At 40.7% G+C, this 16319-nt stretch overlaps 1 protein-coding gene across 2 annotated transcripts in view; it reads left to right on the top strand.

The window, feature by feature from the left end:
• Nucleotides 1-16319, top strand: part of LOC106080750 (uncharacterized) — a 98549-nt gene that overhangs the window by 69539 nt on the left and 12691 nt on the right. For both annotated transcript variants that reach the window (XM_013242274.2, XM_059370117.1), the window contains exon 3: nt 5705-6048. In XM_013242274.2, the coding sequence (XP_013097728.2) occupies nt 5705-6048 (344 nt within the window). The remainder of the gene's footprint in view (nt 1-5704; nt 6049-16319) is intronic.

The following is a 16319-nucleotide window of genomic DNA, read 5'->3' as shown; positions in this document are numbered from 1 at the left end:
GTCCCATGATATAAAAGTGAGAAACTGTGTACCTCGAGAACTCAAGAAACCTTGATGTAGGATTTGAAGCAGACAATTTTCCAATAGTGCTGAGGGGAAAGAAACCAAAAGCTATCTGTAAGGCAGGCAGGGGGGCCTTGGAAATTGCATATGACTGGGTCAGACCACTAAATACTAAATTTCCCATAAACATTGCATTAAAGAGGCCACCGTAGCGCTGAGGTTAGCATGTCGGCCTATGACGCTGAATGTCTGGGTTCGTATCCTGGCGAGAACATCCGAAAAATTTTTTCAACGGTGGTTTTCCCCTCCTAATGCTAGCAACATTTTTGAAATACTATGCCATGCATAGAAACCATGTAAAAACTACTCCCCAAAGAGGTGTCGCACTGCGGTACGCCGTTCAGACTCTGCTATAAAAAGGAGGTCCATTATCATGGAGCTTAAACTTGATTCGGACAGCACTCATTGATATGTCACAAGTTCTTTAATGGAATGTTCATGGGCAAATTTGCATTGCACTCTATTGGGACTAGCGGATAGTACTCTCATATCATGGAGTACAGTCCGGTTGAAGTTTAGTCTCAACGATAAGAGGCCTTATTGTCTATGTCAAGCACGAACGGCGTGCGGCACAACGATACCGCTTGGTAGAGAAGGAGTTTTAACATTTAGACACTACACCACAAAATAGACATCTGCCTGTTGTAGCGACGAGTTTAACTCTGGGGCAAAGCTAGTCGAGGGCAGCATCCTTCGCAAAATAAATTTTTGGCAGTGACAAAGAATGTGAAAAGCGAATTTGATTTGCATTTCCGTGCTAGAGCATAAACTGGGTCCGGGACGTTGTTGGGGCCAGAGAGGGTAACGTTCAACCCAGTCAGCACAACGGACAGTACTTACGCTTCGATATGGCTCATCGGCTAGGGGACACCATGGCATAACGCTGGCTACTCAGGTTACTGGGACGTGGTTCACTGACGGCATGACCAAAGAACTTAGATACCGGAACTCGGGAGTAGGCGGATCTAACTAGAACTTGGTCATAAACTCTGCGGCTCCGTCGTCGGAGGATCAAGGACTGAACGCTGGCTGGGTCTCGGGAATAGGCGGATGTAATGAACTCATAGTCTATGGCTCAGTAAATCCTGTGTGACCGTGGGACAAAGGTGGAACATTGATGGTGACACTAAGTCAACGAGACTCGGGACCGGAAAGACAAGGACAGAACTTCTGCGCCGGAAAGACAAGGACGGAAAGACAAGGAGGGGCAAGGGCACAACGCTGGCTAAGCTAATCACCGATATATAATTCACTCAAGATGTAATTGCGGCACGAATTCCCCAGACCCCGGAAGTAGGCGGATGTAATGAACTCGAAGTCTATGGCTGAGTAAATCCTGTGTGGCCGAGGGACAAAGGTAGAACATTGATGGTGACACTAAGTCAACGAGACTCGGGACCGGAAAGACAAGGACAGAACTCCTGCGCCGGAAAGACAAGGACAGAACGCTAGTCATGATCTGTGATAGCTAACCGAGACGCTAGAGTAGACTGTTGTAACAAACGCTAGATCAATGGCTAAGCGGTTCCTGGACGGAGGGATAAGGGCACAACGCTGGCTAGGCTAATCACCGATATATAATTCACTCAAGATGTAATTGCGGCACTAATTCCCCAAAACTCGGAAGTAAACAGATGTAATGAAATCGTAGTCGTAGAGGGACAAGGGCAGAACACAGGCAAGACAAGACACCGAGACGTAATGCACCCATGGTGTGATGGTGACACTAAGTGAAGGGGTCTCGGGAGTAGGCGGTTGTAGTGAACGCGGTCCATGACTCAGTGAAACCTGTGCATGAAAGGCAAGGACAGAACTATGGCTATACTTGACACCGAGAAGTGATTCACTCACGGCGTGATCCTGGGAACAAGGAAAAGGCTCATAGACAATGCAGAAGATCTATTGACCCAAAATCGAGACTGAAACCAAGATGTCCAAGCTAACTCTGACATACGCTCATCGAACATCCAAATTAAGGGTTTGAAGCCCAAAAGAACAACATTTCGGTCCTGCCGAATTAAGTTTTATTTATACCCATCACCATAGGATGTGGATATACTAAGTAAGACCTCAAAATATTCGTCTAAGAACTCATAAACTATTGGGTTGCCCAAAAAGTAATTGCGGATTTTTCATATAGTCGGCGTTGACAAATTTTTTCACAGCTGGTGACTCTGTAATTGCATTCTTTCTTCTGTCAGTTATCAGCTGTTACTTTTAGCTTGCTTTAGAAAAAAGTGTAAAAAAAGTATATTTGATTAAAGTTTATTCTAAGTTTCATTAAAAATGCATTTACTTTCTTTTAGAAAATCCGCAATTACTTTTTGGGCAACCCAATTTATATATATTCGTGATCATTATGATGTTTGAAGTCGATTTATCCATGTCCGTCCGTCTCTTCGTCTGTCTGTCGAAAGCTTGCTTACATTCGAAGGAGTAAAGCTAGCCCCTTGAAATTTCGCCCAAATACTTCCTATTCGTGTAGGTCGGTTGGGCTTGTAAATGGACCAAATCAGTCCATGCTTTGCTATAGCTGTCATATAAACCGATCTCACGATTAAACTTGATCATGACTTCTGGATCTGGACTTCGCCTCTAGAGGGCGCAATACTTATCTAATTTGGCAGAAATTTTGAAAGAAGTGTTTTATCATTACTTCCAACAACTATCCCTAGTATGGTTAGACCATCAGCCCATAACCTGATATAGCTCCTCTCTCGATCTCCCGATTAGACTTGTTGAGACTCTAGAGGACGCAATTATTACCCGATCTAGCTTAAATTATAGCGTTTTGTTATGACTACCAATAACTATGTCAAGTATGGTCGAAATCGGTTTATAAGCTGATATAGCAGCCATATAAATCGATCTCCCGATTTGACTTCTTAAGCTTCAAGAGGGCGACATTTCGCACGTGGCGTTTTGTTATGACTACCAATAACTGTGTTAAGTTTGGTCTAAATCAGGGCATAACCTGATATAGCTGCCATATAAACTAGTCTCCCTATTAGACTTATTCAGCTTCTAGAGGGCGCAATTCTTATCCGATATGACTGTAGCTTCGAACATATCGTTTTGGTGTGACCTCCAATTATTATGCTAAGTATGGTCTAAATCGGTTCGTAACCTGATATAGCTGCCATATAAACCGATCTCCCGATTAGACTTCTTGAGCTTCTAAAGGGCGCAGTTCTTATCCCATTTGGCTGACATTTTGCATGAGTCGTTTTTTCAAGACTTCCAACAACTGTGCTGTATGGTCTAAATCAGCGCATAACCTGATATAGCTACCATATAGACCGATCTCCCGATTAAGGGTCGTAAATTCATAAAACCTGTTTCTATACCCTACACCACCACTGTGGTGCAGGGTATTATAAGTTTGTGCATTTGTTTGCAACGCTAAGAAGGAGAAGAGCTAGACCTATTGAAAAGTATACCGATCGACTCAGAATCACTTTCTGATTCGATTTAGCCATGTCCGTCTGTCCGTCCGTCCGTCTGTGAGTCCATGTATTCTTGTAACTAAAGTGTAGGTCGTATTTGTTATCCAATCATCACGAAATTTTGCACATATCACATCTTTGGTCCAAGAATAAATGCTATTGATTTTGGTAAAAATCGGTTCAGATTTAGATATAGCTCCCATATATATGTATCGCCCGATTTGCACTTAAATGACCGTAGAAGCTACAATTTTCAACGAATCTGCACAAAATTTGGCAAGGATTGTTTTGTTACCAATCTTAACATATCCGCAAAATTTCATTAAAATCGGTTCAGATTTGGATATAGCTCCCATATATATGTATCGCCCGATTTGCACTTAAATGACCGTTGTTACTACAATTTTCAACCGATTTGCACAAAATTTGGCACGGAATGTCTTGTTACCAATCTTAACTTATCTGCAAAATTTCATTAAAATCGATTCAGTTTTAGATATAGCTCCCATATATATATATATATATCCTATTTGCACTTCAATGGCCGTAGTAACTACAATTTTCAACCGATCTGCACAAAATTTGGTAAGGATTGTTTTGTTACTAATCTTAACTTATCTGGAAGATTTCATCAAAATTGGTTCAGATTTGGATATAGCTCCCATATATATGCATCGCCCGATTTGCACTTAAATGGCCGTAGTAACTAAAATTTTCAACCGATCTACACAAAATTTGGCACGGATTGTTTTGTTACTGATCTTAATATATCTGCAAGATTTCATCAATATCAGTTCAGATTTAGTTATAGCTCCCATATATATGTATCGCCCCATTTGCACTTAAATGACCGTAGTTACTACAATTTTCAACCGATCTGCACAAAATTTGCCACGAATTGTTTTGTTGCAGAACTTAACATATCTACAATATTTCATTAAAATCGGTTCAGATTTGGATACAGCTCCCATATATATGCATCGTCCGATTTGCACTTAAATGACCGTAGTAGCTACAATTTTCAACCGATCTGCACAAAATTTGGCACGGATTGTTTTGTTACTGATCTTAATATATCCGCAAGATTTCATCAATATCGGTTCAGATTTGGATATAGCTCCTATATATATTTGTCGCCGGATTTGCACCTATGTGGCCGTAGTAAAATCAAATTTCAAACGATCTGTTCGAAAAAAATTCTGTTCAAATTTAGATATAACTCGCATATACATATATCTATTGCCCGAATTTATAATTGTAGGGTAGGTGTAGGGTATTACATGGCCGGCTCCGCCCGAATTTTGCCTTTCCTTACGGGTTTTATTATTCGATTTGACTGAAAATTGGCAGAATGATTTGTATTAGGATCTTCCAACACCTGTAACGAATATGGTCCAGATCGGTCAGTATCTTAATGTAGCCCCCATATAGACCGATCTCCCGATTTAAGGTCCTAGACCCATTAAAGCCCCGTTTGTTACCCGATTTCGATGACATTTTTAGCAATAACTTGTGTTGAGATCCACGACTTCCTTACTGAATATGGTTCAGATCGCTCAGTATCTTAATATAGCCCCCATATAGACCGATTTCCCGATTTAGCGTCTTGGGCTCATAAAAACTGGATTTTTATCTGATTGCACAGTGGGCTTTGTTCAGCCGTTCGACGTCCGTTTCAAGTATGGTTTAGATCGGACTATTTTTGCGTATAGCCCCCATCATCCATAAATAGCCCCGATTTGGTAAAAATTAAGTAGTGTAAACTTTGTTAACCCCTACACATTCTCCCCGAATATGGTGTAGATCGGATTATATTTGGATTTAGCTTTATGGTCTGGAACCCACATAAGACTGTTGTATTAAAAGATTTTACTGGAATTGTGACGGGTTTTGTCCAAATCGGATCATATATCGTTATAGCTGCTATAGGTTCAGAATAGTGAATTTTTCACTGGATTTTAACAAAATGCCTATCACCTCGCATATATATAAATATCCGAGGTGATAGGCCGATCTCAATACCTTTCCACTTATGTCCTTTTTTGTATGTTCACTGTATTATTTAAAATTTTCACCTTGCCTCACAAAACTTCCCACAAACCCCCACTCCCACACCCCCATCCAACCCACACCCACTTAAATTAGGTACTTGTAAATACTCATTACCTTTATTTGCCTTCGTATCCCTTTCACAGGACGTGCTGCTGGTGTCTTGTATGCTGGAGCACAAGCAAATCCTGATATTGGTGCCAGTACTGTTTTGGCTGGTGATACATCATCAGGTGGCTTCAGAGCATCCGAAGCCTATGTGCCCGGTAAGGTGAATGTTGAAACACATTCTGTGGAATTTGCCAACAGACATCGTCCTCATCATCATAGACATCATGATCGTAAACAAGAAAAGGACGAGGAAAAAGAACATCACGAATTGATTTTGGATACCAGCGTTGAAACTACTGCTACAGCAACGACCGAAGGAGCCAACAATGTTATCCAAAAAGTGAAGACAACACACAAGAAGTATCGTGGAGATCAAGCTGTAAGTAGAGAAGAGTAGCAGAAATGATTGCTAGGTATTAGTATTGGAAACCGTAGGTTTTTCTGGCAATAAATAAAAAGAAAAACTTTTTCATAGTTAAACCTTAAACAAGTAAAAGGGCATTTAGTGCGGCTAGGTCCAATATTTGGAAACCTTTGCCAAAGAATGTCTATAACTAAAGGCCAAAACAGAAGTTCATGTTCTACTTTTAGTGAAATTGTATGCTGAAATCCATTTCAATCGTCCAATAGTTTTGCCTTCTAGATGCTAAAAAAGATTTCATACAGAAATTCCAAAAGCGTAACTGGAATTTTTATTCTTGGGGGGAAGGCTGAAATATATAGTAAATTGAAGTAAATCTTTTAGAAAACTAAGTGGTTTTTTTTTAATTCTGGAGTTGGAGGAAAGAGAAAAAATAGTCTGTGGTGCCAAGCTCCCCCTTCGCCCAAAGGCATTCCTGTACTTATGAATAGGCTAATTTGGCCTATTTAATCTGTCAAGAGACTTATATCAATTAAAAGTACCCAGTATACGAAAAGTACCATATTATCAATAGACAAAAAGATCAACGACCATTGCATAATTTTAAAGTCTGTAGTGTGATCATCACAGACGGACGGGCATGTGTAGAACATTTAAAAATGGCATAGCATTATCATGTTATTGTCATGTTTTGGTCATGTTAAGGTCATGTTACGGTCATAACATGGTCATGTTATGGGCATAACATGGTCATGTTATGGGCATAACATGGTCATGTTATGGGCATAACATGGTCATGTTATGGGCATAACATGGTCATGTTATGGGCATAACATGGTCATGTTATGGGTATAACATGGTCATGTTATGGTGATAACATGGTCATGTTATAGTCATATCATAATCATGTTATGGTCATGTCATAGCCATGTTATTGTCATGTCATGGCCTGGTAGCCTGGCAAAGCGAACCTCGTCATGCTCTTGTTGGTGAGTAATCTTGTTCCAGTCCCTTGAACCGATCGCTTCGAGAGTATGATGACCATTTTTTTTAAAGGCGCCAATAACTTGCCTTGTCATCTCGAGCATCATATATACTCAGTAGTTCAACAAGAGACGGTGCTGATCGTGCTTTTACTGAGATTCTTCGCTCTTTACAGCTGAGTGTGCGCGACTGCGGTTGCAGGTACTCCGTATGAAGCATCCCACTATCCGAACCTGTGGACTCGTCCACTAGCTCCCAGCTAAAGGTCCCGTGATAACGATGAACACTTCACAGATCGGAGCGCAAAGCTCCAAACTGTGCGCTGCTCATAATTATCCCATGCCGGGTCATGTCATGCACATGTCATGCTCATGTCATGCTCATGTCATGTTCATATCATGTTTATACAATGCTCATGTCATGTCCATATCATATTCCAAACTTAAAGCATTTTTACTTGTTTTTTTCCTTTTTTCTTCTTTAAAAATAATTTCATATTTCATCTCATCCCACCCATCCTCAATTTTGTTGGCGTACAGTACCCAATTAAAACCATACAGGATGCCTACGATTATGTGCAATTACAAGTCAATAAAGGTCCTCATTTGAGCTCCCAAAACAAAGCGGAGAAACCAGCAGAAAATGCTATAACCTCAACCATTAACAAGACCATAAATCCAACCCCTTTATCGCCTATGGCCACCACACAAGGTGTTCAACATCAAATGCATACCAACAACAATGCAGCAGCTTTCCAACATTCCATGACAACATCATCATCCTCATCGCCATCATCGTCAATCACATACTCATCCTCATCTTTGCTGATAGGCCACAATGAGGGGAATGAGGAACATGCAAATGTTGAGGGCATAGTTAATATTGTCACCAATAATGGTGCATTGCAAATGCATAATTCATCATTATTACCGCCAACAGAGGCCATCATCACTACTCCATTATCATCAGCATCATCACCATCATTGTCGGCATTACCTGTGGACTCATTGCCATCCTTAACATCACCATCAATGTCACCATCGGTTTCATTAACTCAACTCAATGAGGACAATTATAATGGAAATTTTAAGGACAAATCGTCAGTCATCATTCGACAAAAATCCACCAACCGTCAGAGGCAACGTAAACGACAAAGACCCACAGTTGTGGTATTACAAGACAATACCCATGCACATCGTCAGGCTGCGCGCCATCATCGGCGTCAACAAAAACAGCAACAGCGTTTCCTTTTAAATCAGAATCGTCAGCGCAGCAAAACCATTGTCCATACATCAGTGGAAGCGCCAAAGGTGGTGGTATTGGCTGCTGATGAGAATGATGAGGACGATGATGAAACCACATCCACATTTATGGGAAATCAAGAAACACACAAAACGACAGCAGACCATTTGCCATCGCAATCATTGGCATCGCAACAGGTAGACAGATATGGTGGAAGGCAGTAATAGGCGGGTTTTCCATTGGTTGCGTTTTCTTTATGGAAGATTATTAAAAAAAATGTTAATGCTTGCTTTTTAATCATACGAGTATCACTTGAAAAATACACTGCAAAAAATATTTGAATTTTACGTTAGTCGAGACACGAACCACAGAGTGGAAGTTAGTTGTACATGAGAAATGCAACATTGGAGCATGGACAGATTGTATTTGGAAATAACGTAAATGGGATCTATGTTCGTATCTAGGCTAAGGTTAAGTAAAACTTGAATGGAGAGGCCACCACTTTGGCTCATCCCAGCGGGAAACAAGTAAAAACGCATTAACTTCAGCAGGGCCGAACCTAGGGAACTCACCACCATGGATCCCGCAAAAAAAATGTCTGGTACTAACTCAGTTTGTAATTGGATTACTTTGTTGCTATCAAATCGGGAATAGATTTGGGCTTTTATGGTACCAAGAATTCATATCAGGGTATCGGTGTTTAAGAGGGCCTATATCAGTATATCAGCCTATTGGGACCATACTTGGCACGAATGCTGGAAGTCGTAACAGAAGTATTTGTGCCAAATTTCAGCCAAATCGAAAGAAAATAATGTCTACTAGGGGCTCAGGAACCTAAAACTGTGGATCGATTGGTGTGGAAGCTAAATCAGTCTATAAAATGATTCGCATCATACTTGGTACGAATGTTGGAAATCAAAACAGAATTTCTTGTGTCAAATCGGACGAAAATTGAGGCATGTAGGGGCTCAAGAAGTCAAATCTGGGGATTGGTTTATAAGGGGGCTATTTTCTAATCTGGACCGATATGACCTATTTGCAATCCCCAAGGGCATACGTTTATGAAAAAAGTCTCTGGAGATTTCAAATGGATATTTTTATGAGTTCGACCGCTATCTTGGATTTCTCAGATTGTGTTGTTCGAAATGTTACAAACGGAATGACTAAATTAAAAAACCCACCATCCTATGATGGTGGGTATATAAACAATTAAAGACAGTTATAAGTTCAGCAGGGATGAACTTTGGATAGCCCCTTGCATAGACATAGATCAGATGAAATGTTAAGTTAGGTTAGAATGGCAGTTTATTTTGGAAACAGACTTCCTTTGACATTTTAGTCCATTGGGTTACCACAGTAGCAACACACAAAGCCACTGGTGGGTATCGAACCCACGACCCCCGCACTGGTAATCCAAGCACACTACCAACACAACTACCGGGGCGACCATCAGAAGACAAATGCGACAAAACGTTTTTCGAGGGCATCGGTCTTTATCAAGTTCTGGTCCGCTGAGGACAAAATGAGGTTATGAGCCGAAGACATTTAATAGAGGAAATGGTCTACATAGCACCTATAATCAAATGTGGCCAGATCTGGGCAATATTCAGTAAAAAAATTAAGTCGAAATTGGATAAAATGGGGCCAAGACCTAAAATCGGAAGATCGTTCTATACAGAACCATTCCGTTAAGTCTATGTATTTTTGAAGACATCCTCAAGAAACGTCTGCAAGATCGCCCAGATCAAAATAAAACCGTCTCCCCAAGGTTGAAGAGCTAGGCCCCTATATACAAGGGCTTGAAAAAAGCCAGTGCTCGTTCGTGTCCTCCTCATCCTTATCTTCTATAGTAACCATTATGCGGGATTCCCATGTGAGCCATGTTCACTTGATCTCTTATCGAAAACCAGCAATTCCTTCGACCTTCTTTGGTCGACAGCTGGTTAAAGTGCTCTAGCACTTTGGCATCCATATTCAAATTTCTACCTCGCAACTAACTCTGGACCGGTCATATTTTCTACTATTTACGATAAATGTAATGTTTGCAATGTCTTCGACTGTTTCTCTTGCAGCGGACAACCCCTGTGCCTCGACCGACTTCTAATTTTCCGGTATAGTCAGCTCTATGTCTCAGCGACAAAGCGATATGACGTGTCTCTGAGCAGACTCACAATTCCGTCTCTGACTAAATTTTGGAGCCATCTGTGGGGACCGAGGTCTCATCTCTCCAAGGACAGGTTCAAGCTAGGACTAGATATCAAAGAACTGCATGAGACACAAAATTTGGCACTCAATAGCCACTTTGGTCAATACAATTGTCTGTTACGCATGCCACCTAAAAACAAGGTTAGCTAGAAACACACGCACATGAGAGATGTCCTAACGTTATAGTAATCATTCAGTGGATGTGTTTTTCAATTTGCCCAACGGACATGGTGTGTTGCTTGCAAATGAGCACCACTCAGATGAGTGACATATGAAGCCAAAGCAATCAGAGAAATTAAACATCGAGTGTTCTTGAGCGGTAAAGATATACTCCGCTGTTTTTTATACTTGCTACTTTATACCCACCACCATAGGATAGGGGGTACATTCATTTAGTCATTGCGTTTGCAATGCATCAAAATATCCTTATCCGACCCAACAAAGAATATATATTTCGGATTGTCGTAAAATTCTAAGGCGATTTAACGATGTCCGTGTGTCTATACGTCAGTCCATTTGTTCGTCCGTCTGCTGTATTCACTCAACAGTCTTCAAAAATTGAGACATTTGACATCCGACTCGAATATGGTTTAGATCGGACTATATTTGGATATAGCTGTCATATGGACCGATCTGCCGATTAATAGTCTTATTACCCGGTTTCGTTTCAATTTGAAATAGTGAGATGTATTAAGGAGGCCACCGTAGCGCAGAGGATAGCATGTCCGCCTATTACGCTGAACGCCTGGGTTCGAATCCTGGCGAGACCATCAAAAAAAGAACAAGTAAAAGCGTGCTAAGTTCGGCCGGGCCGAATCTTATATACCCTCCACCATGGATCGCATTTGTCGAGTTCTTTTCCGGGCATCTCTTCTTTGGGAAAAAATTATATAAGAAAAGATTTCCTCTGCTATTAGAGCGATATCAAGATATGGTCCGGTTTGGACCACAATTAAATTATATGTTGGAGGCCTGTGTAAAATGTCAGCCAATTCGAATAAGAATTGCGCCCTTTGGGAGCTCAAGAAGTAAAATAGAGAGATCGATTTATATGGGAGCTGTATCGGGCTATAGTCCGATTCAGACCATAATAAACACGTATGTTGATGGTCATGAGAGAATCCGTCGTACAAAATTTCAGGCAAATCGGATAATAATTGCGACCTCTAGAGGCTCAAGAAGTCAAGATCCCAGATCGGTTTATATGGCAGCTATATCAGGTTATGAACCGATTTGAACCATACTTGGCACAGTTGTTGGATATCATAACAAAACACGTCGTGCCAAAATTCATTCAAATTGGATGAGAATTGCGCCCTCTAGAGGCTCAAGAAGTCAAGACCCAAGATCGGTTTATATGACAGCTATATCAGGTTATAGACCGATTTGAACCATTCTTGGCGCAGTTGTTGGATATCATAACAAAATACTACGTGCAAAAATTCATTCAAAACGGATAAGAATTGCGCCCTCTAGAGGCTGAAGAAGTCAAGACCCAAGATCGGTTTATATGACAGCTATATCAGGTTATGGACCGATTTGAATCATACTTGGCACAGTTGTTGGATATCATCGCACACGTCGTGCAAAATTTCATTCCAATCGGATAAGAATTGCGCACTCTAGAGGCTCAAGAAGTCAAGACCCAAGATCGGTTTATATGGCAGCTATATCAAAACATGGACCGATATGGCCCATTTAGAATACCAACCGACCTACACTAATAAGAAGTATTTGTGCAAAATTTCAAGCGGCTAGCTTTACTCCTTCGGAAGTTAGCGTGCTTTCGACAAACAGACGGACGGACGGACGGACAGACGGACGGACATGGCTAGATCGGCATAAAATGTTACGACGATCAAGAATATATATACTTTATGGGGTCTCAGACGAATATTTCGAATAGTTACAAACAGAATGACGAAATTAGTATACCCCCAATCTTATGGTGGAGGGTATAAAAAAATGCTTCAGCAGTGGTTTTCCCCTCCGAAGAGGTGTCGCACTGCGGCATGCCGTTCGGACTCGGCTATAAAAAGGAGGCCCCTTATCATTGAGATTAAACTTGAATCGGACTGCACTCAGTGATATGTGAGAAGTTTGGCCCTGTTCCTTACTGGATTGTTATTGGGCAAAACTTGCAAAAAATTTTAAGCCTCCCGACATCCGATCTTAATATGGTTCAGATCGGTCTATATTTGGATATAACTGCCATATAGACCGATCTGCCGGTTAAGTGTCTGAAGGCCATAAAAGCTGCGTTTATTATCCGATTACACTGACATATTAAACGGTGAGTTGTTTTAAGCCTTTCGATAGGTGACTTTAATATGGTTCAGATCGGACTGTATTTAGATATACCTGCCATATAGACCGATCTGTCGGTTAAGGGTCTAAAGCCCATAAAAGCTTTATTTAATACCCGATTTTACCAATGTTTGAAACAGTGAGTTGTTTTAAGCCTCCCGTCATTAGACTCAAATATGGTTCAGATCGGACTGCTTTTAGATATAGCTGCCATATAGACCGATCTGCTGATACGGGGTCTGAAGCCCATAAAAACTTCATTTATTACCCGATTTCGCTGAAATTTGAAACAGTGAGTTCCTTTGAGACTCCCAAGTCAAACTAGCCATTACCGTCCGTCTGTCTGTCGACATCACGCTACCGGTCGAACGAGTAAAGCTAAACCACTTGAAATTTGGCCAGATACTATATACTCATGTAGGTTGTTGGGGATTGCAAATGGGCCATATCGGTTTAGATTCGGATATAGCTCCCATATAAACCGATCTACCGATTTGACTTCTCCTTAAGCCCCTGGAAGCCGCAATTTTCACCCCATTTGGCTGAAACTTTGCATGCGGTGTTCTGTTATGACCTCCAATAATTGTGTGAAGTACGGTCAAAATCGGTAAAGAACCCGATATAGCTTCCCTATAAACCGATCTCCCGATTTGACTTCCTGAGCCCCTGGAGGCCCCAATTTTTGTCAGATTTGGCTGAAATATTGAACGTAGTGTTTCGTTATCACTTTCAACAACTGTGTAAAGTACGGTCCAAATCGATCTATAACCTGATATAGCTCCCATATAAACCGATCTCCCGATTTGACTTCTTAAGCCCCTGAAAGCCTCACAATTCATTCGATTTGGCTACAATTTTTCACATTGTGTTCTGCTTGACTTCCAACAACTTTACCAAGTACGGTCCAAATCTGTGTATAACCTGATATAGCTCCCATATAAACCGATCCCCCGATTTGAGCCCCTGGAAGTCTCAATTATCTTCCGATTTGGCTGAAATTTTGCACATAGTGTTATGTTAAGACCAACAACTGTGCCAAGTACGGTCTGAATCGGTCTATAGCGTGATATAGCTCCCATATTTTAGCAGTATCCATAGTGGTGGGTTCCCAAGATTCAGCCCGGCCGAACTTAGCACCCTTTTACTTGTTTTTTTTTTTTTTTTGATTCGATCCCACTATGCTTTGTAAAATGTCCCTTAAAAATCCAGAAACGCCGCCATGCCGTATTCCTTCAGTCGACGAAACGTATCAACTTCTCGTATCACTTCCTGGAGTTTCGCCTTCACCCACTTACCCTTGAGGTATCGCATTGTGGCCCACTGAAGTTCTTTAGTGTCAGATTCTCCCTTAACTTAAGGTTTATTAGTTCTTCCAATATTTTGAGTAACTACGACGACAGACTGAAAAAAACGGGCTATATCGGATTATATCTTGATACAACCCCATATAAACCGATCTCTTAGTTAGACTTAATGAGTTCATAAAAGGTGTGCTTTTGATGCGATCTCGCTTGAATGAAATTTGTATAGAATATAAATCCATGCGGTGGTGTATCCAAAGTTCGTCTCACAATGGACGAAAACATCTAAGTGAGTCTGGTGGCAGACTGCCGCTTAAAACCTAAGCTAACCTGAACTTAAAACTCCTTTCACTCTTAAGGGTGCTCCATTAAAAGTCTTCAAATATTTGTCGAAAATCTCGCCAATAATTTCAATACCATGTCAGTTTTACTTGAAGTTGAACTGTTGGCATACAATTCCATTTTAAGAGCTTTGCACCAAAGTTGAAACATATGAACTTCGGCTACTCCTTTCAAATACTCTGGCTACTCTTTTCAAATAATCATTGGCATTTATTCACCATTCAAAGAACACCAAAAATGTGTTTACTCTACAAATGCTGCTGTCTATGTGTGAGTTGTTATTGACACAATTTGATGTTAGTAGAGAAACAAAACTCTTAGCGAGAATTTAATTTCAATTTCGAATTGAACCCTAAACACAGACAAACAAACTTCAACCATGCACATATTGCAAGTGTTACGCTGAAAATCCTAAGCAAACCCACAGCCATTAACCCTAGACTAGCATATTCGTTAATGCATTCACTAGCTATCATTCACACTAACATGGTGCTTTGAGAGGGCATTGCACACACACACACAGATCCGCAGATATGTTTATGAATATGGTGGTGCTCGTTCGCAAACCTCATAAACCGATGTGCATTGAGCTCTTTACCATACACATACACAACTCTCTCGCAGTGTTCTTAGAAATTTGAGAGCACCCTTGATATATAAAAGCTCTTGCACAACATATGAAACTCGTATTTACCATTCATGCAAAACGATAAGGCTGATAAATGCACGTATTCTCTGGAGACAGGTAAAAGGATGTTTAGTATGTCCTGTGGTTTTTGGTTGCTTTTTCAATTTGGCTAAAAATCAAAGCTGACGCTACTACATTGGCTAGGAAATGGGGGCGGGTTGCGCACAATCACTTAAATATCCGTTGATATTGCAATTAAGCTGTATTGAAGCGAGCATTGAGCTTTTTCAAAGCAAATACGTCCGGGACATATGTATAAGAGTAGAAATATTAAAAAAATACCAAAGAAGAGTTTTAAATTGATAAGACACCTTACGTCACTTGCCAAAAATGGTTCATATGGGATCATATTTGGATACACACTATACTGTACTAGCAGTTCGAACCTCTAAACTGAGAACCATAAAAGGCGTATTTTGTCTCCTATTTCACTCCAATTTGAAACAGTGGTTTCAATTAGACCTCAAGGCATCAGGGCCAGATATGATAGACCAATCTCCAAATCGTTATACTTGACTTGATATTGTCCAGATCCAACCATATAACGTCTTGGGTACAACAAATGCTCATTTTTATCCAATTGCGACAACATTTTTATACCCTCCACCATAAGATGGGGGGTATACTAATTTCGTCATTCTGTTTGTAACTACTCGAAATATTCGTCTGAGACCCCATAAAGTATATATATTCTTGATCGTCGCGACATTTTATGTCGATCTAGCTATGTCCGTCCGTCTGTCCGTCCGTCCGTCCGTCCGTCTGTCTGTCGAAAGCACGCTAACTTCCGAAGGAGTAAAGCTAGCCGCTTGAAATTTTGCACAAATACTTCTTATTAGTGTAGGTCAGTTGGTATTGTAAATGGGCCATATCGGTCCATGTTTTGATATAGCTGCCATATAAACCGATCTTGGGTCTTGACTTCTTGAGCCTCTAGAGTGCGCAATTCTTATCCGATTGGAATGAAATTTTGCACGACGTGTTTTGTTGTGATATCCAACAACTGTGCCAAGTATAGTTCAAATCGGTCCATAACCTGATATAGCTGTCATATAAACCGATCTTGGGTCTTGACTTCTTGAGCCTCTTGAGGGCACAATTCTTATCTGATTTGAATGAATTTTTGCACGACGTGTTTTGTTATGATATCCAACAACTGTGCCAAGTATGGTTCAAATCGGTCCATAACCTGATATAGCTGCCATATAAACCGATCTAGG

The sequence above is a fragment of the Stomoxys calcitrans genome, chromosome 5 (genome assembly GCF_963082655.1).
Source record: "Stomoxys calcitrans chromosome 5, idStoCalc2.1, whole genome shotgun sequence".
NCBI classification, from domain to species: Eukaryota; Metazoa; Arthropoda; class Insecta; order Diptera; family Muscidae; genus Stomoxys; species Stomoxys calcitrans.
The sequence above is the reverse complement of the archived record's forward strand: the minus strand, read 5'-3'. Positions and strand labels throughout refer to the sequence as shown.